The sequence below is a fragment of the Schistocerca nitens genome, chromosome 8 (assembly GCF_023898315.1).
Source record: "Schistocerca nitens isolate TAMUIC-IGC-003100 chromosome 8, iqSchNite1.1, whole genome shotgun sequence".
Classification (NCBI taxonomy): Eukaryota; Metazoa; Arthropoda; class Insecta; order Orthoptera; family Acrididae; genus Schistocerca; species Schistocerca nitens.
Genome location: NC_064621.1, coordinates 605,775,307 through 605,802,656, shown reverse-complemented (window position 1 = coordinate 605,802,656; position 27,350 = coordinate 605,775,307). Strand labels below are relative to the sequence as shown.

Genomic DNA, 27,350 nt, shown 5'->3' with positions numbered 1-27,350 from the left:
AAGAAGCATACCATCCATTTCACGTGAAGAATTAGCCAAAAGAAACCTTTGAGCAAGATATGTGGCATTTTCTTTCTAATTCTTGACAAAGCAAATACAAAAATAAGTTTCTCAGCAATGTTTATAACATTATTTTTATCCATCAGATTTTGTGGCCTGATTTATTACCCTGAATGATAAATGGACCAATTTGGCATCAGAAAGGTAACAGAAATCAAAGCAATGGATAGAAGCCGGCAGTTACATACCAGTAAAAGGAAAAGTTGCTCTAATGTGTTGGAAAGGAAAGAATACAGCATTTTTAATTTTTTGTTTTGGGGGAGGGAGAATGAAGATTGCAAAAAGGGGTTTTCTAATTGGTTACCTTGGAAAGGATGAAACAATATTTGATGGATATTCTGCAGTTTATCTTGACTAGTTGCATGGAAAACATTCTTTTAAAAAATGAGAGAAGGCTGAAATTACAAAGGAAAGAAATCAGATCAGATTTTCCAGAACTGCACTATGAGGATAGAATCTACTGGATCGAAAATTATTGCACAAAGGATATTGACATTAAAGAGAACTACTATTCTTCTTCTTGTTCCTAAAACATTTCTGATTAATGCAGGTCCTCCACAAAGTCTCCAGTCTCCTTCAGTCTTCTATTTTCTGTCAAAGTCTTGTCATTGAGCATTTCCTTGCATTGTAGCCCTCTCTGATTCACATCATTCTCCTGGTCTCTCCATCTTGTTTGTGGTCTTCCAATTGGCCTTCTTCCAGATACTGTCCATTCCAGAGATCTTCAGGTAGCGTTTCTTTTCCCATTCTTTTATTGTGGCCATGTCAGTCTATTCCTCTCCATCGTATCTTTTAGGTGACTGATCTGAAGCATGTTTCTTTTTGTTTCATGTCTTATTGTGTCCCTTCTCATCTTAGTCAGGACCCCTTATAGAGAGTGGATCTCTGTCCCTTGTATTCTACTCAGATCTTTAGACAGTGAAAAATCCAGGATGGAGTGATGGCAGTATTATGAAAAAGAAAGATTCTGTCCATTCCAGAGTTCTTCAGGCAGTTTTTCCATTCTTTTATTGTGGCCATGTCTCGTATACAGGAGATGTTGAGTCACAGACAGATACAACAAAAAGACTGCTCTACATGTTGATCTTTCAGTAAAAAGGCCTTTTGCTAAAGTAGACAACACACACATACACACACACATACACACACACCTTGGAAGGACAGGAATTAACAAAGGTTGAGGCCATGGGAGATATGGAAATGTAGGATATATTGCAAGATGAGTTCCCACCAATGCAATAGAAAAAAGTTGGTGTGGGTAAGAAGGATCCAGTTGGTGTAGGCTGTGAAGCAGGCATTAAAGCAATGAATATTGTGTGTAGCAACTTGGTGGTCCAGCTGTCTTTTGGTCACAGTCTGTCAATGGCCATTCGTCCAGATATATTTCTTGTCGGTTATCGTGCCCACGTAGAATGCAGGACTGTGGTTGCAGCTTAGTTTGTAGTGAGATGACTGCTTTCACTGGTAGCCCTGCCGTTGATGGGATAGGTAATACTTGTGACATTGTAGTAGGTAGTGATGGGAGGTTGTATGGGACAGGTCATGCATTTAGATCTACTGCAGGGGTGTGAGACATGAGGCAAGGGATTGGAAGCAGGGGTGGAGTAGGGATGGACAAGGATATTGCATAGGTTTGATGTGCAGTAGAATACCACTGTGGGAGGGACAGTGGATAGGATATTCCTCATTTCAGTGCTCAACAAGAGGAAGTCAATCCCTGGTGGAGAATATGATTCAGTTGCTCAAGTCCTGGGTGGTACCGGGTCACTAGATGAGGGCTTCTTTGTTGTCAGATGGTGGGACTCTGGGAGGTGGTTGGTGACTCGAGAGATAAGACACCCCTAGCCTCATGGCTCATATCTCTGCAATAGATGTAGATACAAGGTGTGTGTCACACATCCTCCCACCATCATCTATTCCAGTCTGGTCACAATCATCGCCTATCGCATCAAAGGCAGGACTACCTGTGAAAGCAGTTACATGAGCTACAAACTAAGCTGTGTTCTATGTGGGCATGACAATCGATAAGATGTCCGCCTGCATGAATGGCCACTGATAAACTGTGGGAAAATCCACCTATCACCTTTCCTACTACCACTCCTGCACTACACAGTCTTCTATTGCATCCATGCACCCACAGTCTTTTTTTCCCCCTCCTCTACTACTTTCCTTTTCTGCTCCCCCTGCCACCCCAACCCTCTAACCTAGCTGCCCTACCCTGACCCCACCACATCCCTACATGCTTCCACAAGTAGCAGTTTACATCTACCCCCCCCTCCCCCCCTCCCCCCTCCCCATCCCCATCCCCATCCCCATCACCACCACCACCACCACCACCACCACCACCACCACCAAGACCTCAGTAGCCCAACACAGTGATCTTGTGTTTGTGTGCTGTGCATTGTGCTTGCATGAATATGTGCATGTTATCTACTATGGCCTTCTGGCTGAAAGCTCAACATGTATGGCAGTCTTTTTGTTGTGTCTGTCTGTGACTCAATGGGGTGTGGCTACAATGATTACCAAGTATAAAAACAGCTAAAAGAAGCAGAAAGATATGTTCTGTAAACAAGGTAAAAAATCAGTAGTATCACATCACAATGAGGAACTTGAAACTTTCAGCACTGGGCAGGAGCATGTAAAAGAACTATGGCTCAACTTTAAAAGAATAGTTGACCATGCACTGGATAGATATGTATCCAGCAGAACAGCTCGTAATGGAGAGAACCTCCATGCTCTACAGTCACTGTAAAGAAACTTCTAAAGATGTAGATTACTGCACAATAGGTGTAAAATAAAGCATAGGGCTATAGATAGATAGAAGAGAGCAGTATGTGATGGCTTCAGTGATTACCATAGCAGAATATTGTCAAATGATCTTTCACAGAACCCAAAGAAATTCTGGTCATATGTAAAGTGGCACTAAAGCTAGTGTCCAGACCCTAGTGAATGAGACGGGAACTGAAATTGAGGGTAACAAAGCAAAACATGAAATGCTTAAATCCATTTTGAAGTGTCCCTTTACAAAGGAAAACCCAAGAGAAGTGCCCCAATTTAATCCTTGCACCACAGGAGTGATGAGTGAAATAATTATTAGTGTCAGTGGTGTTGAGAAACAGCTGAAATCATTAAAACTGAACAAAGCTTCAGATTCTGATGGAATCCCTGTCTGATTATATAATGAATTTATGACTTAGTTAGCCCCTCTTGTAACTGTAATCTAGCATAGATCCCCCAAACAAAAATCCGTGACCCAGTTCGTGGAAAAAAACACACATCTGTCTACAAGAAGGGTAGTAGAAGTGATCTGCAAACCTACTGCCCAACAAAACTACTGTCCGGTATCCTTGACAAAAATTTGTTATAGAATCTTAGAACATATTCATTGTTCAAACATAATGAAATATCCTCAGCAGAATAACCTCCTCAGTGCCAACCGTCATGGATTCTGTACACATCCATTGTGTGAAACCTGACTTGCACTTTTCTCAGTGACATACTGAGAGCTTTGGATCAAGGCAGCCAGGTAGATGTAGTATTTTTTGATTTCTGAAAAGCATTTGACTCAGCCTCACACCTATGCTTATTGTCAAAAGTACAATCATATAGGATATCAAGTGAAATTTGTGATTGGTTTCAGGATTTTTGGTAGGAAGGACACAGCATGTTATCTTAGATGAAGAGTCATCATCAGATGTAGAGGTAACTTTGGGTTTGACCTAGGGAAGTGTGATGCTACTCTAGCTGTTCATGTTGTATACTAATAACCTTGCAGACAAAATTAATAGTAACCTCAGACTTTTTGCAGATGATGCAGTTATCTGTAACGAAGTACTGTCTGAAAGAACCTGCATAAATATTCAATCAGATCCTGACAAGATTCGCTTTAAATATACTGAAATGTAAGATTGTGCATGTAACACAAAATATTAAGCATCCTCAAACTGTAACATCAATGAGTCACTGTTGGAATCAGCCAACTCTACAAATACCTGAGGGTAACACTTTGTAGGAATTTTAAATGGAATGATCACATAGGTTCAATCAAGGGTAAAGCAGGTGGTAGATTTTGGTTTATTAGTAGAATACTGGGAAAGTGCAGTCAGTCTACAAAGGTGATTGGTTAAAAATCATTCATACAACTGCTCAAGTTTGTGGGACCTGTACCAGATAGAACTATAGGGGATATTGAAGAGAAGAGAAGGGCACCATGGAGTGTCACATGTTTGTTTGATTTGTGGGAAAGTGTCACAGAGGTACTGAAGAAACTGAACTGGCAGACTCTTGAAGATAATTGTAATCCATCCCAAGAAAGTCTATTAACAAAGTTTCAAGAACCGGCTTTAAATGATGACTGAAGGAATATACTATAATGCCCTACGTATCGCTCACGTAGGGATTGTGAGGATAAGATCAGAATAATTACTGCATGCACAGAGGCATTCAAACAATTATTCTTCTCATGCTGCATACATGTTTGTTTAGTCACAGGAATACTCAGAAAGCTCCAGTGCGAGCCACTACAAAAGAGATGCCATGTACTGCAGAGAGTCTTTCTCTCAAAATTCTGAGGACCAACATCAGTAAAGTGACAAATTACTTTGTCCAGCATAAAACTTGCATAATGACATTGGTTATAAAATTAGAGAAATTTAGGTCTATGCTGAGGGATTCTTTTCTCATACAATCTGCAAATTGGTTTTCAAGTAGGCAAAAATGCCCCTGGCACACTATGCAGCTGCAAGTACCCCAACATATGTGCCTGCAGCTGGTCTGTATAGTTTTAAGTATGCAGAGTGCACTCCAGCTTATGACAAAGAACATGAACATGTATGGTGTGCTATGATTATTTAACTATGTTAATGCTTTTGACAGAGACACAGGATTTTTTTTTAAATTTTATTTTTATTGACACGAGAGTAATGATACCATATAGGCTGCTACAATAACTTATGTCTCCTTAAGATATTTTTTATCTAAGTTAGTGGTGAATAAAGTTTTATTTTATGAGCAGCTCTTGTTGACTAATAAATACAACTTTATTCACAAAAACTTTATTGATTTTTTGCTGCCTTACCCCATAATATTATGGTGTAAAGCAGCAGAGAGTGAAATTATGTAAAATATATTAGGACTTTTGTATGGAAGGTGTCACATTGAAAAATATTCCTAGCTGCAAAGCAAACTTAGTTGATTTCAGCAAAGTGTTATCGATCTGGAAACATAAACTTAACATTAGAACCTTCATTTAGTATGTGATGGTAATAGATAACTTTAGGATTTGTAAGTCACTATTGTTTGCAATTTGTAGACATTGTCTGTTGACAGATAAGAGTTAACTATTTGTTGTTATCCTATTACAAGTCTGCTCAGTTTTTATCTTAACTGCATCTAGAACGTATAGTGTGTGTAAATGACAAATACCATTGCATAACAAGAGACAGTCTTCAAACGTGGATACTTATTTTTGTAAGAATTATGGTTCATATGGCTCTGAGCACTATGGGACTTAACTTCTGAGGTCATCAGTCCCCTAGAACTTAGAACTACCTAAACCTAACTAACCTAAGGACATCACACACATCCATGCCCGAGGCAGGATTCGAACCTGTGACCTTAGCGGACGGGCGTTTCCAGACTGTAGCGCCTAGAACCACTCGGCCACCCTGGCCAGCATAAGAATTATATTATACTTCCAAGAACCACACTACCCTGGCTGAGGAGAATGAGAATGAAATTTAAATAGATATTTCTTTGAATAAAGGAAATACACAACTCTAGAAAAAAATCTAAGTTACAAACAACAGATTGAACAATGGATCTCCAGGTGGAATATCAACAATGTAGAAAAAGGCAGATTGCCAGTTGCCATAAAGAAGACACGTCAAGTTGCAAACAGGCAGAAATAAAAGACACTTACATAAAGCTTTCGCCCACAACATTCATCAGTTCAAATTGTATGTGAAGTGTGCTTGCTTGTGTGTGTGTGTGTGTGTGTGTGTGAACAGTGTGTGTCTCTCTGCTACTGATGAAGGCTGTGACTGATATGTGTGCGTGCCATGTGCTTGCTTGCTTTGTGTGTGTGTGTGTGTGTGTGTGTGTGTGTGTGTGTCGCGCATGCACCTCTCTTTTACTGATGAAGGCTGTGGCCAATAGCTTTGTTACAAACACATAGAAAGAGCTACAACTACATAGTTTGAAGGTACTAGCACTAATGGCTCTCTCCTCTTAAACTGAAAAATAAAGATGAAAGAAACAAAGTCAAGATGATTAGTACCTATCAATTCAGAGAGCTAAAAATTAAAAATAATTCAGTGAAGCCAAAGGGTATTTCACATTAAGACTGTCACTTATTTATGTTACAAATTGAGCCTGCTCATTTCACCAACAACTTACAGTGAGAATTTTCACAGTGAAGTTGGATTCATCTTTGAAGAGCACATCTCACAGTTCATTCATTCATTGTCCAATCTTGGTGTTGCTAACTCCATAGTGAAGGTACTCATGTCTCCTCTGCCACAAGTGGAAGATACCTCTTGCAAATAGAACAATTGTTCTGAGCTTTTGATATGCAATTTGTGAGGAAACTGCAACTCCTGGGACAGTTTTGAAATCTGTAGACAGATAAAAGTTAACCTTAACTATTTGTTGTTACACTATTAAAGGTCTCCTCAGTTTTTATCTTACAATATTACCATTACAGTGAAACCTCTTTATAACGTTCCTCCATATAATGTTTTCCTCTATGTTACATCTGTTTTTTTCGGTCCCAACTAAAAGTCCATATAAAAAATATTAAATTTTCCTCTTTACTGCGTTTCCTCTATATTACAATTTCCTCCATATAATGCTCATATTTTTGGAACCCTGGTCAATTATTTACCTCTTTACAATGTTTAAGTGACTGGATGTAGACAAGTCGTTTTCCGTTCTGTGGATTCACAGTTTGCACCGGCTTGGAAAGCCCGCGCTCAGCGCGTTTCACATGTCAGCGGCAGAACCTGGTCACGTGACATGTGACGCACATTCTGCTTGCAATCTTTTTGGTGCCATTTCACCCATCCACCTACCGGGCCCCACGTTTTAATTACAAAAAACTAATCATTTCATACATTGATCATTTGCAATGAATATCATATTACAGTGTTGTGAAAATTTTAAATGTCATCTATGGCACCATTTGTCAAAGCTTATTAGTGGTATCCCGATCTTCAGTAATGCCCTATAATTATTATTTGGAAGCCTTCCTCTTTATAGTGTTTTCCTCTATACAGTGTTCAGAATTTGTGGTCCCTTGAAAAACATTATATAGAAGTTTCACTGTATATGGTGAGCAGCAACTTTCCTTTTCATAACACTGTTACATTCCATCCTGGATTTTCCATTTTTCAGTTTTTATCTTATCTGCGAATGGAACATAAAGTGTGTGTTAGATTTCATCAAGCAGTTAAAGCCATGTATAAGTCACGTTGTAGAATAGAAACTGTAAGTCAACTTTGCACAAGCCTACAACAAGTGTTTCCTGTGCTTTGGAACCAATGCCAAAATTCTGCTTTCCTTTGTTTATGGAACATTCAACACTGGTTGAGGATGTGGTCTATGTCAGACCTGTTGTAAGGTGCCTGAAGGGTTTAGCCCACAAAACAGATCCATGATAGCGTCTTTATGTCATTACAGTAAACTTCAGCAAGAGAATTCACTCTTCTCATAAATAAGGGGTTTAAATCATTTTTCCATCCATCTACTAAAAAAAAAAAAAAAAAAAAAAAAAAAGAAGTATCCATTTCGCATGTAGAGTAATTCCAGTTTGATGGTCAAATTGCTTATTATCTCTGATGATACGTGATGATACATTTGTTTATTGTTTATTGATAACTTTTTCACTATTATATTTTAGGATGTAAGTTTACTACATAATAATAACCGTAACCTAAAACTATTTCTTTGACTTTATGCTGCTCTCTCTCTCTTTCTTAATCTGTATTTTTTACAGCAATTTCCACTCTTTTTCAGGTTGGTGCAAGAGAGGTAGTTGCTGTGAAATGTGTGGATAAATCTAGACTGAGTGGATCTGCCATTGATAATCTGGTAACAGAAATATCACTCCTGAAAGTCCTGAAACATAAAAATATTGTTGAAATGAAAGATTTCATGTGGGATGAAAGGTAATTGTACTCAATTTTAGATTGTATTACATTTTTGTTAAAAGTTACAAAACCTGACAGGCTATGGGCAAAACTAGGACTAACTAAAATATTCAATGCTGTGTATACTGCCTACCCCCATGAACCATAGAACTTCTCGAGGCGGAGTGGCTTTCATGCCTCAACGATACAGACAGATATACCATAGGTGTAACTGCAACAGAGGGGTATCAGTGGAGAGACCAGACTAACCCATGCTTCCTAAAGAGTGCAGCAGCATCTTTAGTAGTTGCAGGGGCAACAGTCTGGATGATGTGGCCTTACAACTTAAACCAATATGATCTCACCGTGCTGTTATCATCAGGAAAAACGAAACTGATATTATGTAGCACAGTGTGTGGAGGTTAGATCCCTTGATTGAGTAGGTATGTTAAAAAAGAAAGAAAGAAAAAGGGGAGGTTGAAGTTAGATATAGTGAGCATTAGTGAAGTGCAGTGGCGAGAAGAACAGGATTTATGTTCGGGTTAATACAGTGCTATAAATACAAAATCAAATAGGGGTAATGCAGAAGTAGGTCTAATAAGGAATAAGAAAATAAAACAGGAATGCCAGTAAGTTAACTAGAACAACATAGTGAATACTGTAGTGGGTGGGGGCCAGGAGGTGCCGTATTAAAACTTGGCGAGAACTTTCCAAGTGATTTATTGTCTTTTAGCTACAGTGCCCTCGTTCGTCTTGGTCTGCATCACAGGGCTCTGCAATGTCAAGGAAGCACCCCAGTGGCCTGTGTAATACAATGCTGTGTCGAGCCGGCCTTGGCTGGCCCACTGAGTTCCGATGATGTCACGATGGCTGCGCCAAAGGCTGACTCGGTGACCACCGTCCTTGTTGTCTCTGCGCTGCTCCACCAGGAGCTGTAGGCTGGCGCCGCTGCTGCTTCTTCCTCTCTGGTGTAGCTGAGATCACGGCGGCAACAAGCGCCGGTGATCCAGCATCTGAATCTGCGGCCCTCACCTCAGGATGTCTCCGACGTGTATCGGGAGCCGAGATGACTGCCACTGGAAGGAGCTGAAGAGTGTTCTGCTGCTGGCTGGCTAGCTACGGACCCTGGGTCAGCCTCAGGGGGTCAAACCAATGACCCGCCGTGGACTGGAACACTGGCACTCCATCTGCTGCTGTCTGAAGCTGGTGGTGTGACACGCTCCGCCATCCAGGAGAGCTGCCACACTTGAATGAATCTCGTTAGAAAACGGCACCTATTTATACTTGTCTGTGCACCTCTGTTTTGCCAAGTGCACCACTTCGCGTCACATATGCATAACACTTAGGTTGCGTCAGAGGGCCCCTTCTGCCTCTAACTTGTGACATAGAAACTGCTGTGTGTGCCCTGTCTGGCAGTTCTACACCCCTGTGGTCTCTGTTTGCCTTCACAACTGCTGGTATGCGTAACTCACTGCAATTCAGCCCACACCTGGCTTAACTTGTGCTCAGAATATCGCACAAAACTAACTTTCCCTATCCTAAATGGTGGTGCAGCTACATTATTCCCCTCTTCGGAAATAGCCAGTCCCCGGGTCGACCCTTATCTAGCTCTTAACTTGTTTGGGTCGGCACCTATGGCATATTTCCTTACTACCAGAAAACTTAAATGTGGTCTAGTACCCTCTTAAAACCATGACATGAAACAAAACGTAAAAATTTATTACTGGATGACCACTGCTCGATCATCCCCTTACCTACTCGTCTCTCGCCCTTGGTATCCAGTCCACCGGAACTTGGACAGCTCTTGGTTCCCTTTTGGAATTAGCTCTCTGCCTGATCAGGTCGTGTATGTAAGGTTAAGTGATCATTTTATATCACACGATTTGCTATCAAATGTACAGTTCGGCTTTAGAAGTCGTTTGACAATTGAAAATGCTATATTCTCTTTTCTCTGTGAGGTACTGGATGGGCTAAACAAAAAGTTTCGAACACTTGGCGTATTTTTTGATTTAACAAAGGCATTTGACTGTCTTGAACTTACAATATTGCTCCAGAAGTTGGATCATTACGGAATAAGGGGAGTAGCTCACAATTGGTTCACCTCTTACTTTAGCAACAGGCAGCAAAAGGTCATTATTCACAATGTTGATAACGGCTGTGATGTGGGATCTGAGTGGGGTACTGTCAAGTGGGGGGTACTCCAGGGATCAGTGTTGGGGCCGCTCCTGTTCCTTATTTATATAAATGATATGCCCTCTAGTATTATGGGTAACTCTAAAATATTTCTGTTTGCTGATGACACTAGCTTGGTAGTAAAGGATGTCGTGTGCAACATTGACTCGGTTTCAAGTAGTGCAGTACATGACCTCAGTTCATGGCTTGTAGACAATAAACTAACGTTAAATCACAGTAAGACTCAGTTTTTACAGTTCCTAACACACAATTCAACAAAACCTGACATTTTAATCTCACAGAATGGGCATATGATTAGTGAAACTGAACAGTTCAAATTCCTAGGTGTTCAGATAGATAGTAAGCTGTCGTGGAAAGCCCCACGTTCAGGATCTTGTTCAAAGACTTAGTACTGCAATTTTCACTACTCGAACGGTATCGAAAGTGAGTGATACTTCAACATGTAAATTAGTCTACTTTGCTTATTTTCATTCACTTATCTCATATGGTATTATGTTTTGGGGTTACTCTTCCCATTCTAGAAGGATATTTTTGGCTCAGAAACGGGCAGTTCGGGCAATAAGTGGTGTGAGTTCACGAACCTCTTGTCGACCTCTGTTCACGAGTCTGGGTATTTTGACATTGGCCTCTCAATATGTATATTCCTTATTGTCGTTTCTTGTTACCAATATTAGTTTATTTCCAACAATAAGCAGTTTTCACTCAGTTAATACTCGGCAGAAATCAAACCTCCATTTGGATCGGACTTCCTTAACTCTTGTGCAAAAAGGTGTGCAGTATACTGCTGCATCCATTTTCAATAAGCTGCCACTTGAATTCAAAAATCTTAGCAGTAATCCACGCGCTTTCAAATCGAAACTGAAGAGTTTCCTCATGGGTCACTCCTTCTATTCTGTCGATGAGTTCCTAGAAAAATTAAGCTGATTCTCATTGTATTGCTGATAGCGTTTGCTTGAACTTATGGACTGATTTTCTTTCAGGTTCATGAACATTTATTTTTATCTGTTATTACTTTTATGTTGTAATTTCATGTACTGACACGTTCCATGACCTTGGAGATTTGCTCCTCAATTTGGTCCTATGGAACTTGACATGTAAATAAAATCAGAAAGAAAACAACACATAATAAAGTTAAGGCTGTGATGACACTTGGCACAGAGGTGCTCAAAATGATTGTTATTTGCTGTTGCCTTTCCCTATACTGAGCGACATGTTGTACAAGCTGCTCAGCTGATATGCGCCCCTCTTGCTCTAAAATGAACTGGTTTACGGATCTCAACAGACCTGGCTCCAGAGTTTGATTTAACAAGGCCAGATTCTGCCTTGGCAAAAACTCTAAAATGGCTTCTGGCCAGTACACCTGTGGCTGTGTAACATTCAATTGCATGACTCCTGAAATTGACGCTGGCAGATGGAAAGTTGGTCCTATTATGTTACACTTAGTTCCATTGATTAAAATTCTGCTCCCCTCAAGCTCTATACGTTTCGCTTCTGCAAATACTTCCCGCTCAAAACAACTTGCTACTATTACCAAATTCTCATAGGTGGAGAAGATCCAATGCATCCCAACCTGTTGCAAGCTCAATTTTGGTTCCACAATGTTCCTTGGACAGTCTATTTCTTTCCCCCTGGCTAAAAATAACTGCACTGTGCGTGTGTCCCAAATTTGTAGTTTCACAGATTTTCCTCCAACGTTCACTATTTTTGATCCAAACTCAACACCGATTGTGTGACTACTTTCATCCTTAAATTTACATTATATGAACTGGTGCAATAAACATGAGTTTCCTGACCCAGCACTGTCGATAACTAAAAATTTAAACAGGAAATCGTACGACTCTGACATCATTCAACACATACTTATTACGGCTTTGCCACAAAATTTACTCTGACACATTTATTTCTCCAGAACTTTGTTTGATTGCTCCTCCAACAGCACTCCACGTACATCAGATGCTACACTTCCCTTTTCAGTGACCTGAGGACAGGGATCACCACCACCCTTCCTCCCTCTTAAAAAAAAAAAAAGACTGCTGTCCCTAGCAGGCTCACAATACTTGAAAACACATATAAAATACAATGCCTAATTACTCTACGCAAACCCAATGATACATGACACGAAAACAGAAAAACTACAAATACTCTGCTACTTTCTGGATCACAAAACATATGGTACTTCATGCTGTACTCTATCTTCCTGGTTTTCTCTGTGCTTAGCACCTCTCTTTCTTCCTCTTTCCTTCCTGTGGCACGCCTGGAATCACATCCAGGCAACCCTTAAATGGCCGTATCCACCCAGTGTGTACTATTGTTGTTCTAGTTGGCAACTGAAGCTTAACATTAACGGGGGATGTGGTTTCAACAACTCGCTATGGCCCTTGATACCTCGTGAGGAACTTCTTCATTTTCTCTTTTTGTGTGTAGGGACTGGACAGTATTACCCATTGCCCCACTCTATACTGTGGTAAACTCCCTTGCTGCTTTACTGCATCTTCCTGCCTTTCCAAGGCCTTTGTATTCACCTTTTGTACCCGTTTCCAAACATCCTGAATTGTCCTCGCAAATTGACGTACAGAATCTGGAAGGTCCTAAGACATCAATCCCCAGCAAAGAGAATGGACACGTTGTTTCTGGTAATCGTTGTAGCTGTATCTGTTTCTGGCTCAAATCTGCTCTCTGCGCACATGGTATACAATTCTTGATGTACTGATCCGCATCTGCTTTCCTACCTCTCCACCAATACCTCTGCACCACTCTCCTATTCGTCGCTCTACACCCTCCATGACCGGATAACACGTGATCACATGCTTCCTTTAAAACCTCATCCCTCAGTTTCGCTAGCACTACTACCCTTGGCCATAACTTTGTTTCCCTGACCAGAAGACCGTCGTACATATTTAATTGTGGCTGTGTCCGATACAATTTACAATTGTTGTCCGTGTCCTGTAATTTTTGCCATACTGCTAGGTCATAACCTATGACTTCTACTTTTGCCACCTTCCTACTTAGTGCATCCACTTTACCATGCTTCTTCCCAGGCTTGTGCACCACCTTGTAGTTGAATTCACTAAGCCTCACAGCCCATCTAGTGAGTTTAGTGGATGGATCCTTCAACCTCAACAACCACTTCAATGCAGTATGATCTGTCACTACCCGAAATCTTCTCCCATATAAATAACATTTAAAATATGTGATTACATTGATTAGGATGTTCTTTCCCATCAATTTCCTGACTAAGAACACACCCTAATGCTTGATTCGATGCATCACATGCTAGTATAAACTCCTTTTCAAAGTCGGGAAACACAAGAACCGGACTTAATGTTAACGCTTCTTTCAGTTTGTCAAACGCTTTCTGACACTCTCCTGTCCATTCAAATTTCACATCCTTCTGTAACAATCGCATCAACGGCTGTACTAAATCCGCAAAACCTTTCACAAACTTTCGATAGAAATTGCAGATTCTGATGAATGACTGCACTTCCTTAACTGTTTTCGGTTCCCGAAAAACCCTTCCAGCTTGTACCAACCTCGTACCTGTTCGCACTCCGTCCTTACTGATAATATGACCCAAATATTTTACTTCTTCTAATGCAAAATGACACTTCTCCAGGCTCAATGTCAAACGAACTGCTCTTAACCTCATAAAGACTTCCCTTAACCACTGTCTATGTTGCTCCATACTACTTGAAAACACTATAATGCCATCCAAATAGACCAGACACTGCTGTGGTTTCAAACCCTTCAGGACACTGTCTAGCAACCTCTGAAATGTTGCTGGAACGTTTTCCAAACCGAATGGCATTCTAATGTACTGGTAATGACCTACAGGTGTAGAGAAAGCAGTTTTTGGATGATCCTCTGGAGCCACCTCTAACTGATGATAACTACTTGTCAAATGCATCGTAGAAAAGTATTGGCACTGTCATAAGTGATCCAAAGTCTCCAATATGTTTGGAATGGGGTATGCGTTCGTTATTCTCTTGTTATTGAGGTATTGGTAGTCACAACAGAACCTGTATTTCTTAGTTCCATCCATAGATTTTTTAGGCACAATGACAATGCCCACTCCCCAGCAACTATTACTATGCTCTATAATACCATCTGCCTATGTTGAACTAATGTGGTTGCTGGTAACGGCCCTTGTGAAAAAAATAAATCCTTAGATTCCCACAATAATTCTTCCATACACTCTCTTTCTCCTCCTTTCAAATGCTTAAGTTTGTCACACAACGCAGTTCTATTGGCAGTTAGTGGTTGATCGCTTCGCCTACCTCTCGAACACCAGTCTTCATCATCTGGCACATCCAAATTTGCTACTAAAACTCCTTTCCTCAAATTCGCATCTACAGCGCTAAAATTATCCATGTTCACGAGAACTACTCACCAGTCATTCCCCTCCTGTACCCGTACAACACTACGTTTCACAAAACAACCCAGTGAACCCAAAACTTCATTATCCTCCAATGGTTCAATAACACATACTGTAGCCACAGTAGATTTGACTCCACACTTACCCAAAGCAACTTCCCGGTACGACTAGACACACACTCATGCAAATTAAGCCTTAATGCTAATGTACGCGGTTCAATTGGTTTGTTCATTATGTTGAACGCCCCTCGCGACAGCTCTGTTTTGACAACAGTTTCCCCTAGCTGAAGTAACATTCCACCAAGTTCCACAGTTCATTGTCCAAGGTCAATTTTGGCATGATGTTGTTGCAAGAAATCTACTCCTAGGATCATGTCATAGCCCTCGCTTTTCCGTGATACTACCTCCATGCGTGCATCAAATCGGACTTTCTCTGTTCGAAAGTCAATTGTCACCGACCCCAAAGGTGTGACCTCCTTATCCCCCACTCCATGCAACCTATAATGTGGTGGGTCTAACTACCTTCATCCCATTATATTCTTAGTAGCCACTGACACTTGCACCCCTGTGTCCAACAAAACCTTAAACTTTTTAGGTCCTATGGATCCTACCACTGAACATTCCACCTCTGCATATGTATTCGTAGCATTGAAATTAAACAGGAGCTCCCTTAGGTGGGTCTTGGGCCCCCTCTGCCGTTTAAAGATTGTCCACATCTCCTATCTCCACTTCTCCATCCTCCACGCTGCTGATTTCCACCCCTTCCTCTATTTCTTGGTGACTGGGTACATCGCCTCTGCACATGTCCTGTACAACCACATTTAAAACATTTTATACTTGCTGCAAATACTGTTAGCCTCTTGCGTACCCCTATTACCACGTATGTTTCCTCGCATTGAATTGCCAGCTGAATGGCCGAATAAAAATCTTTCGGAGTCCCTTCACGCACTTTTCCGTGACATATTCCACTGGTAACCCTCTCAAAAATACATCAAGTGCCCTTTGCTCGGCCTCTTGCAACAGAACACTATTCGCTCCATCGCTCTGACCCAACTCGTAAGTATACTCATTAATTTCCCTTATCATGTCCGCAAATTTCTCCACCGTCTCCCCCTGTCTCATTGTCTTTGTACTTAACCTCTCCCTAAAGTACTGAGTGCTATTCTGTTTCTTGTACCTTTGTAAAAGCTCCTCCTTCAACTGCTTAAACTGTCCTACCTTCCTTAAGGCCTCTGAACACCTTATATATGTCTTCACTTCACCTGTTAATCTAATCTTGGCTACATGTGACAACTGTTCATCAGACCAACCGTTCATCACAGCTGAAATTTCCAAGTCCTCCACAACCGATAGCACATCCTCAGATGCCTTGCCAGAAAACTGAATAATCAGACTCGCGGCAGCTGGATCAATCTCATGTACCCTAGGCAACAACGACTGATCAGATGCGGTTTCGCGCTGACTTCTAGACGTTAATTCATTTCTCAACTGCATATTGTCAGCTGTCAATTGTGCTACTTTTTCCATCAAAATCCGCACCACTTCTGGTTCCGACACACCTTGCATCCTTGACTCTGTCATTGTGTTGCTTTCGTTCCCAGTTTGTACAAGAATAACCCGACTTCCTACAGCTCTGCATCATCACACTCTGTAACATCATACTCAAACCAATACAAAAGTAATTAAACACTACACAACAATGTTACTCCCTAAACATACTAACACTTACTCTGACAACAAAATAATATGCCCATGCAAAACATCTAAAATGTGGCTTCTAGCAGGCCATATCCAAAACACAGACAAGAAAGAAAACCTCCAATACTCAACAGAAAACTGGTGAAAACTCACCACATCTTGTGACGGTAATGCAGGCGGTGGGCTTGAACGTTGTACTGGACAGACGACATCCACTATTCTGACACCAAATGTAGTGGGTGGGTGCCAGGAGGTGCCGTATTAAAACTCGGTGAGAACTTTCCAAGTGATTTATTGTTTTTTAGCTACAATGCCCTCGTTCCTCTTGGTCTGCATCACAGGGCCCTGCAATGCTGAGGAAGCACCCCAGCCGCCCGCTGAGTTCCGATGATGTCAGGATGGTTGTGCCAGCAGCTGACTAAGCGGCCATGGTCCTCGTTGCCTCCGCACTGCTCCACTGGGAGCCGTAGGCCAGTGCCACTGCTGCTTCTTCCTCGCTGACATTGCTGAGATTGCGGCGGCAACAAGCACTGGTGATCAGGCATCCAAATCTGCGGCCCTCGCTTCGTGTCGGGAGCCGAGACGACTGCCCGTGGTAGTGAGCTGTAGAGTGGCCCGCCACTGACTGGCTATGGAACCTGCGTTGGCCTCAGGGGGTCAAACCAATGACCCACTGTAGACTGGAATGCTGGCACTCCATCTGCTGCTGTGTGAAGCTGGTGGTGTGACATGCCCCGCCATCCGGAAGAGCTGGCACACTTGAATGAATCTCGTTAGAAAACGGCATCTGTGCACCTCTGTTTTGCCAAGTGCGCCGCTTCGCGTCACGTATGCATAACGCGTGGGCCCCTTCTTCCTGTAACTTGTGACATGGAAACTGCTGTGTGTGCCCTCTCCGGCAGTTCTACACCCCTGTGGCCTCTATTTGCTTTCGCCACTGCTGGTATGTATAACTCACTGCAATCCGGCCCCCACCTGGCTGTAACTTGTGCTCAGAATATCGCACAAATACAATACGTTATTATATCCAAGATAGGCACGAAGCCAACACACTCACAATAGCACAGGTTTGTATTAGTTCTGACGGTGAAGAAGAGATTGAAAGAATGTATGATGAACTAAAAGAAATTATTCATATAGAAGGGAGACAAACAATTAACTGTGATGGGGGACTGGAATTCAATAGTAGGAAAGTGAAGAAAAGGAAAAATATTAGTAGAATGTGGACTGGGAGGGGGGAGGGGGGGGGGGAGCCACCTGCTGGAGTTTTGTACAGAACATAATTTAATAATCATTAACACTTGGTTTAAGAATCATGTAAGAGTACTGTATACGTGAAGAGAGCTGGATCACTAGAATGTATAATACTGATTATTTAATGATAAGACAAACATTTCAAAACCAGATTTTAAGCTGTTAAGACATTTTCAGTGATAGATGTGGGCTCTGACCACAATTTATTGGTTATGAACGGTAGATTAAAGCTGAAGAAACAAAAAGATAGGAAATTAAGGAGATGGGATCGAATAAATTGAAGAAACCAGAGGTTGTTGAGAGTTTCAGAGGGAGCATTGGGTAAGTTTGACTGGGACCTATGTTTAAACTGTTTGTAATAGTAAAGAGAACTTTTGACAATGTTAACTGGATAACAATCATTGAAGTTTTGAAGTTAGCAGGGATAAAATACAGAGAGCGAAATGATATCACAACTTGTATAGAAACCAGACTGCAGTTATAAAAGGTATAAGAGGTGAGGGACACGGGTGGCCAGTAAAAGCAGCCAAAAATTAACTTGACTTCATCTAGACATGTTATACGCATCCAGATAACTTAAAAGTCACACACAAATTTGACCTAATTAGAGGCAATAGTTTTGTCAACTGCAATGAACATTCTCCCTCCTGTGACCTCCAATCTGTCTTTCTGATATATGTTCCATGACTCACTAAGCATCTCAGAGCTCTCTGCTTTGGGCTTCAGGGCAATACAGTAGGAAACTTTGTTATGAATACTGATAAAATTTTGACATTTGACAACACAACCGAGGAAAGGAATGTGAGCTATAGTTATCAAACACTAACAATGAGAAAGACTCTTTGATGGAGAGCGTCTCCACAACTGTTCCAGTGCTGCAGGAGCGACAAAATGTTTGTCACTCACTGCAGAAATTTAAACATATGAAGTCGTCTGAAAATGTGTAATCAACCTGCATGTTGCTGCAGCGGACCGTGTGCACATTATCCGCAGTCAACAGTTGTATATAGTTTGCTATTTAACATCATTTGTATGTGTCCAAAAATCAGCTGTTGTTTCTGGAAATATTTTAGCATTAAACATTAGGAGTGATTTTTCACTTCAAATTGACTGTGTAGAACTGAAAGCTGAATACCTGCATCTTTTCTTGCTAGGGTTCTGTAGCAGGATTTCTTGGGGGTTCTGTAGCAGGATTTCTTGTTGGCCCCATCTGAACCCTTTGACAGTCTTATCCACTGGCCCAGCACCTCTCTCCAAAAGGAATGTAGAAAAAAAAAGTTCAGATTACAAGTTTATTGTATCTTATTAAGCTTTGTTTGACATATAATTGCCAGTTTTTTCAAAGTCAAGCACATTTATCTATTAACTACATAAAATGCAAGTGTAATTATGTACAATAAAATATGGCATGTAATTTTATTTTTGTCCTATATAACATTTCCATGCCAAATTCAGGTCCCAGTGACATAATGCATATATTGAAATCTTCTTCCTTGTAGAAATTATATCCAAAATTTACCTGCCAAACACACAATGCTTTGCTTGCTTTCGGAATGAACTTCCGTCTTCAATCTTGTTGGAGAAACATGCGCGCGCACACACACACACACACACACACACACACACACACACACACACACACACACACACGTCTGTCTCCCCATATTGTGCTCAGTTGACTGCCAGCTCTTTACTGGCACACAATGAGTGTACTGGGGTGAGGTTGGGGTGCAGGGTGGGGTGGGATGAGTGATGGAGAGAGGTGGGAGACAGAGAGAGATAATTGACAGGGAAGCATCTAGTGGCCCATGAGAGAGTGGGGAGCCATCTGTGGGCTGGCTAGGGGTGCAGGTTGGGGGGGGGGGGGAGGTGTGCAGTTGGTAGATGACTGGGCATGCAATGTGATAGACTAGTGCGTGATAGCAGCACACACCTAGCTGACACAGATTTGGCAGGGATACTGGGGTAGGGGATGGTGTGTGTGTACACACACACACACACACACACACACTATTGTGTTGGTAGTGGGGAGGCAGCGAGTTACCTTAGCTTTAGGCCCGAGAGGCTATGGGAGCAAAGAATGCACTGTACGAATAGCTCCCATCTGCGCATCTCAGAAAAGTTGCAGTGACGAGAAATCCCTCACTCAGTATGCTGAAGGCCTCACAGAGGCCTTGACAGACAGGCAATATCTCCACCCCCCCCCCCCCCCCCCGCCCGACCTAATTCACAAACAGATCTCCTGTGCCATATTCCCACACACACCTGATCCTCACATCCATCCCAAGAACCAACCACAAAGAAGTCCCCCCCCCCCCCACCTCCCCTCCTCCATCCTACCCAAGATAGTTCCATCCCCTCCCAAATTGGTGTTCTGCCACCCACCAACCCAACCTACACAACTTCCTAGTCCATCCCTATGCCACACCCACCCCCCCTCCCCTGACACAGGGCTCATACTCTAGTGGAATACCCTGATGCAGGACCTGCCCAATCCATCCATTCACACCATCTACTCCAGTCCCGTCACAGGCTTATCCTACCCCACAGAGGCTGGGAAACCTCTGAAAGCAGCCATTTTTATATACCAGCTCTGCTGCAACCACTCCACAGAGTTTTATGTTGGGATCATAACCAACCAGTTCTCAACTAGAATGAACAGCCACCACCAAACTGTTGCCAAAAACAAGTGGATCACCCAGGGGCACAACATGCAGCAGAGCACAACATGCGAGATTTCAGTGGCTGCCTCACAATCCGTGTCACCATCTGGAGCCTTCCCACCACCATCACCGCCACCACCACCACTAGCAGCTTTTCTGAACTGCACGGATGGGAGCTGTCCTTGCAGCACATCCTTCACTCCCATAACTTCCCTGGCCTAAACCTAAGATGACTCTCCGTCCCCCCACCCAATAGTGTGTGTGTGTGTGTGTGTGTGTGTGTGTGTGTGTGTGTGTGTATGTGTATGTGTATGTGTGTGTGTGTGTGTGTACACACACATACCATCCCCACTTCAGTACCCCTGTCCTCCCCAATTCGTGTGAGCTAGTTGTTTGCTGCTATCTCATGCCCTAGTCTGTAAAATCGCATGTCCAGCTCTCTGCCACCTGCCTCCTCTACCTGCACCCCTAGCTAGCTCACAGACAGATCCCCTCTCTCCCACGAGGCACTAAACGCTTCCCACCAACCCTCTCCCTGCCTCTCACCTCTCTTCATCCCTCACCCCACCCTGCACCCCAACCTCACATTGTTGGCCAGGAAAGAGCTGGAAGTCAACTGAGCTCAATGTAGGGAGACAGACATGTGTGTGTGTGTGTGTGTGTGTGTGCGCGCGTGTGTGCACGCGCGCGCTTCTCCTACATGATTGAAAAAGGAAGTTCAGTCCAAAAGCTAGGAAAACTCTATACCTTTTATTTGTGTGCTCATCGATGATGCAGCACTTGTGCCTCTCAGTGAGTCATGTCCTTTATTCCTAAATAATTAATAATTCTCAACCAGAACTTTCCATACATTATTAAACAAATAATGCTCTTAGTTAAATATGCAGGACATATTTCTCTATAAGGAAATGGCATAGAATAAGTAGCACATTACACATGCTAAGAGTCATAAATAGGACACAAAACAATGAAAACAGAATATAAAGCAATAAAAACAAATGCCTTCAGTACTCTTGGGCCAATTACAATAGCAAAGAAACATTGTGTGAGGTAAAAGTATGCATTAAGTAGGAGATACAAAATATTGAGCCCATCGGGATTGGTATTTTGTAACATTTTTAACTAATTCTGTTTTTTCTACGCACCAACTGGAAGCCGACAACATTTTTTTATTCTGTGATTTAATTTATAAAAACAGTGTTCCTTTGATGGAAAATCTATTTATCTCCCTCTAGGAACATCTACATTGTCATGGAGTACTGCAATGGTGGAGACTTGTCTTGTTTCATACGTAAACGCAGAAAATTACCAGAGACAGTATGCAGGAAGTTTCTACAGCAGCTGGCTGTAGCTCTAAAATTTCTCAGATCTCACAATGTCTGTCATATGGATTTGAAGCCACAGAATCTTCTCCTAACATCCACTCCAAAATTAATCTTAAAACTTGCAGGTATTTACTCAGAAAAAAGGTGATTTATTGATATTCTTTAGAACTTTATAAAATAGATTATTTGTGTTGTTTCTGGGATGCAGTTGTTTGCTGTTATATATTTTGTGCATCCATTGTGGTGGTTTGAATAACACTGATGTGTAATAGAGGGATAGGAGAGAGGGGGGGGGGGGAGTGGGAAAGGTTGTTTCATGGGTCATATTGTCATATTAAATGGCAGAAACCTTATGGCAGTCTTGGCTGGAAACAGTTTGGTGAGAGTAGAATTTCTAAACTGTGGATTCATGAGCCCCGCAAGTTTTCTACAGCCATAAGCAGTGGGCGTATCAGCAGTCACTATACAGTGCTACAGTAAAATGTTTCTGTCACAAATAACAGTACACAAGAGCCTCATTTATCTGGACTAGGTGGGACTGGATGTAATCTGAATTACCGAAAATCCCAATATCTGGCAATATTCTACTAAACACAAAAACACTAATATGTACTACAATATGCAGTCCATTTATTTTGGCACTAACAAAAAACACTTTTTTCGTACTTAAACTTTGTGGTTATCATAGTCTGCTCAGTTTTATTTGCTGGAATAAGATATAAGTTTCTTTTGTTTCAAACTTCTATAGCATTTGAGTGTAGCACAATCACATAAATGTTTCACTAACATCAGTTCAGCAGGAGTTGTTTCCAGCCATTATTTTCACCAACTGTGTCATTTCCTCCACCTGAGGCACTATATTTTTCCCTGAAATGCCACTTTCTTTGTACACGTCACCATCACTGTCAATCACTGTAGTACAGAGGTGGCAATACAGTTCTGTCTTCAGTTATCATGCCATAACCAGTATCATTGTCATTTGGCAACCAGGCATCTACTGTTGTCTACACCTGAACAGCGGGAATGTTTGCTAATATTTAAAGGACTTCAGACATGTTGACAAGTTCACAAACTTCGGCGGTGCAGTGACAAATGGCAGGCCATGACTTCCACATCAGTAGTTCATTAACTTGATCCCAAGAAGATGCAGATCTTTGATATTTTCTGATTTCAGTATAGAAAAACACTATTTTCTCCCTCTTCTTCAGCTAATTTACCCGGTATCTGTCTTCTGAATACATGTTCGACGTTCTCCAGTATGCCTTGGTCCATAAGTTGTAGAAGGAGACAAAAAAATTAATCTGGATAAACTGGAAATCCAGATTAATGAGGGCCAGATAAATGAGGCTCTTGTGTAGCACAAACTTCTTAAACCAACTGTCAACCTCAAGATACACTATTTGCTGATGGGGTGGATGGCTATCCAGACTAAACAGTCATTAGAGAACAACCTCTGAGCCACGTGCTACATCTCAGTTGTATTAATCTTTCTCAGATATGTTGGGGTTTGCTTAAGTCAGCTATTTCCTATTTCTGTAGGTACTTATGGAAACTACATGGCAGCTATTAATTCCCAAAACATTCTCCAAGATGTTTGCGCAGTACAACCATTCATCCAAGAGAGGAGTGAGGGTAGCCTTTGTTTGTTCTGCATGTCTTCTAGTCCCTTCTAATCACCTTTCAGTATGCTGTCATCTCAGCCTTTCATTTCCTCTTGAAATGGAGCCAAGAACTTCTGTGGTTCATTTACCATTCATTCACCTGGCTACATGTCTCTCAGACTAGCAAAAGCAAAGAGTGTGTTACTTGCTAAAATAAGTCTACTAGTACCATACATAAGCCTTAATTTGAGGAAGACACTTCTGAGACTGTATGTCTGCTGTGTAGCATTGCACAGGAGTCAGTCATGCTTCTGGGAAAACTGGAAAGAAGAAAACCGAAGGATTGGAGAAGTTGTGCTACAAAATGCCAAAACTATATTGACTAATAAGGTAAGAAAGGAGGTTCACAACAGAATCAGCAGGGTGTGGATAACACTGACAAGAAGAAGGGACAGGATGATACGAGTTGTTAAGACATCAGGAAATAACTTCCATGGTGGTACAAGGAACCACAGAGGACAGAAACTCTAGGAGAAGATGGGGATTGGAATATAACCGATAAATAATCGAGGATATTATTCTTGAGGAATCAAGCTAGCCAAGATCAGTAGCAGTTTTTTCTGCCACTATGACCTGTGTCAGCATATCTACACTGTCATCATTGGATCTCGTAACGTTACTAGTTGTACTTGCTTGTTAACATACTGAAAGTCACATAGCGATTTGTTATCAAATAAAACATGACAGGGACATCAGCTTGTCACAAATAAAATAACACACAATTAAAATATACAACTTGTTGTGCTGATGCATCAGCACACACTAAATGCTTGACACCAGAATGGCGACTTGCAGTAGTAATATGTTGTCTGACTCTTCATGGAAAGTGCTCTCTCAAAGTTTCAATAGAAAATATCTCCATGATGCACTAAATGTCTCTTGTAATGTCTGTCAGTGGAGTTTGTTGAGCATCTCCATAATGCTCTCGTACCGGCTAAACAATCCTGTGACAAAACATGTCACTCTTAATTGGATCTTCTCTATCTTTCTGTCAGCCCTACCTGGTAGGGATCCCAGATCCATAAACAAGAATTGGTTGAACAAGCATCTTATAAGACACTTCTTTTGTGGGTGACTTTACATTTCCTTAAGATACTTCCTATGAATTTGAGTCTGGAATTTGATTTTCTCACTATTTGTTATATGTAGTCTTTCCACTTAAGGTTGTTCTGGATAGTTACTCCTAGATATTTTGCAGTAGGTACTTTTTCCAGCAGTTTGTCATCAACAGTGTAGCTGTACAGCAGTGGATTTCTTTTCCTATGTATGTGCAATATTTTACATTTATTTATGCTCAGTGCCAACTGCCAGATCCTGCACCATTCATCAATTCTCTGGAGGGCATTCTGAAAATTGTTACTATCTTCTGATGTTGATAGTTTGTTATAGAAAACCAGATCATCCATGAACAGTCCTAAAGAGCATCCAACACTTTGGCAGCCCTAAAGAGCATTCAACACTTTCTACTATATCATTTACTTACATTGTAAACAGTAATGGTCCTATCACACTTCCTTAGGTTACTCTGCAAATTACCTTTACATATGATGATTTTGTTCCATTAAGAATGACATGTAATGTTCTGTCTGCTAGGATGACTTGAATCCAGTTGCAAATCTGCTCTGATAATAAGCTTGTATTTTTTTCACTATATGGCAGTGCGAGGCAGTGTCCAATGCCTCCTGCAGTCAAGGAACACGGCATCAACCTGAGTGCTGTTGTATATGGCATCTCCATCTCAAGGAGGAACAGAGTGAGCTGAGTTTCACAGGATCTATGTTTGTGTATCCATTGTGGTTTTTATAGAGGGGATTTTCATTCTCCAAAATCGTCATAATACTTGAGCATAAAACATCTTCCATAATTCTTCAACAGGTTGACGTCAATGGCATAGGTCTATAATTGTGTGCATCTATCCTATGGCCCTTCTTAAAAATTGGAATGATATGTGCTTTCTTCTGGTCACTAGATGCCCTTTGTTGCTCAAGTAATCTACGATAAATAAAGGGGGCGCAAGTTCTCTTGCACGATCTTTGTAGAATCTCGTGTGTCTCATCTGTTACTCTATTCTGAAATCAGTTATCTCAATATCTGCTATTTGAATGTTCGAATGATGAGTGAAAGGAGGGACTGTGTTAAGATCTTCTGTGGTAAAACAATTTCAGAAGACCGAATTCAGTATTTCAGCCTTCTCTCTGTTATCTTCCATTTCAGTGCCAGTATGGTCACTGAGTGAATTTTAACCCACTTACTCATAACTACCCAACCTCTGAGGGACAGACATATATACAAATCAGAAGGACTGCTATGGGAAGCAGAGTGGCCTCCTCCTATGCCAGCCTTTTGTTGGACCTCATGAAAGAGGCATTCATCAAGACCTAGTAGCTCCTTCACAAAAGGGAGGAAAGAAAAATAAAAGTTTATATGAATGTTAAAATTCTTTGTACCAATTAGGCCTAAGTAGTGTTATCCATTTTTTTGACGTGTCTCCTGTACACTAATCATGTGATTAGAAATTGTATATTATGAGATGAATAAAACACTATACACTATTCACTATTTGGTGCCTTATCATGGTACAGATTTTTGGATGACATTTTTGTGGTCTGAAATGGTATGGAAGCAATCCTCCTCTTCCTGCAACAGGTAACTCCTTTTCCTAACTCAAATTTACTTGGTAATATGTAGATCCATAGCCATCTTCCTCGACATTGATGTGCACCTCAATGAAGCCCACATCCAAACCTCAGTCCATAAAAAACCAACCAGTAAGCAATAATACCTACACTTTGACAGGTCTAACTCTTCCTACATCAAATACTCCTTTCCCTGCAGCCTAGGCATCTGAGGCAAATACACCTGCTTCACCACTGTATCCCTCAACACCTGCATCAACAGCATCTTCTGGAACTAAGTCACAGTTTTATCCAAAAACAAATATTCTTGGTAGTATTCTCCTCTGACAAAGGCAGCTACCATTTCCCAAAAGAAAATTAAGAAGTACTCAGAACCAGTCAGGCTTTGAATGTATCAAAAGATTACTCCACAAAGTCCATGATTTTCTGAAGTCAATCCATGAAATGAGATCCTCTCTCCTTTGTGTCTACCACACAAAAGCCAAGGTAACTTTCTGTCCCACTCCTAACCTTGTTAATGTTCTTATTGAACTATATGACTTCCCCAAATCATTATCCTTCCTAAAGATTCATATCTCTGCAGTCATTCCCATTGTAAAACAGTGTTGTCTCTGTATGTTCAAACACACTTCTCCGAAACTACTGGATGAATTTTAAAGTGGTTTTTGCAGGTAACTTAGATAGTTTGGGGCTCTGTATAGGTTTTATTTAATCAAAATTGGATCATGGAGTGGTGGGGATTGTGATTTAAAGTTTTACTAAAATTTTCTTGTCTATCTGTTTGAATGTGCTAATCTTCAAAACTAGTTGACAGATTTTCATGGTGTAATCACAGGTAGCTTGAATATAGCATGAGGCACCACATAATCCTTATTTCATCAAATACTGGTCACGGGAAAAAAGTTATTATTTAAAGTTTTATCTAAAACTGCCATATATGCCTGCATCTTTTTGAACATGCTAATCTCTTTTATGCAGTTTTCACAGTTAATTTGAACATAGCGTGGGGCACCACACAGTCTTAATTTCAGCAAATCTGCATCATGAAAAAAAACTGTAATTGAATATTTCTGAATATGCATACTATATTCATCTCTTGGTCTACCTCTATGATTTTTAGTCCCCACACTTCCCTCCAATACTAAATTGCTGATCCCATGAAGCCTCAGAATGTGTCCTATCAGCCGATCCACACTGACACTATAAATATGAAAGTAGCTCTGTCTGCTATGTTTTCACTGATTTATGAAATTTGGTGTGGAGATAGGTTGAATCCTGAGGAAGAACATAGGCTGCTGTAGAGTGTGAAGTACAAGATACTTACTGATTTGAAGAATATTATTTGAATTAGGGAAAAATATTT

At 41.2% G+C, this 27,350-nt stretch overlaps 1 protein-coding gene across 3 annotated transcripts in view; it reads left to right on the top strand.

The window, feature by feature from the left end:
• LOC126199301 (serine/threonine-protein kinase ULK3) overlaps positions 1–27,350 on the top strand; it is a 106,215-nt gene that overhangs the window by 23,044 nt on the left and 55,821 nt on the right. For all 3 annotated transcript variants that reach the window (XR_007540146.1, XM_049936136.1, XM_049936137.1), the window contains exons 2-3: positions 8,074–8,225; positions 21,601–21,815. Coding sequence is in view for 2 of the 3 variants with exons in the window: in XM_049936136.1 (XP_049792093.1) it covers positions 8,074–8,225; positions 21,601–21,815 (367 nt within the window). In the remaining variant the exon portion in view is untranslated. The remainder of the gene's footprint in view (positions 1–8,073; positions 8,226–21,600; positions 21,816–27,350) is intronic.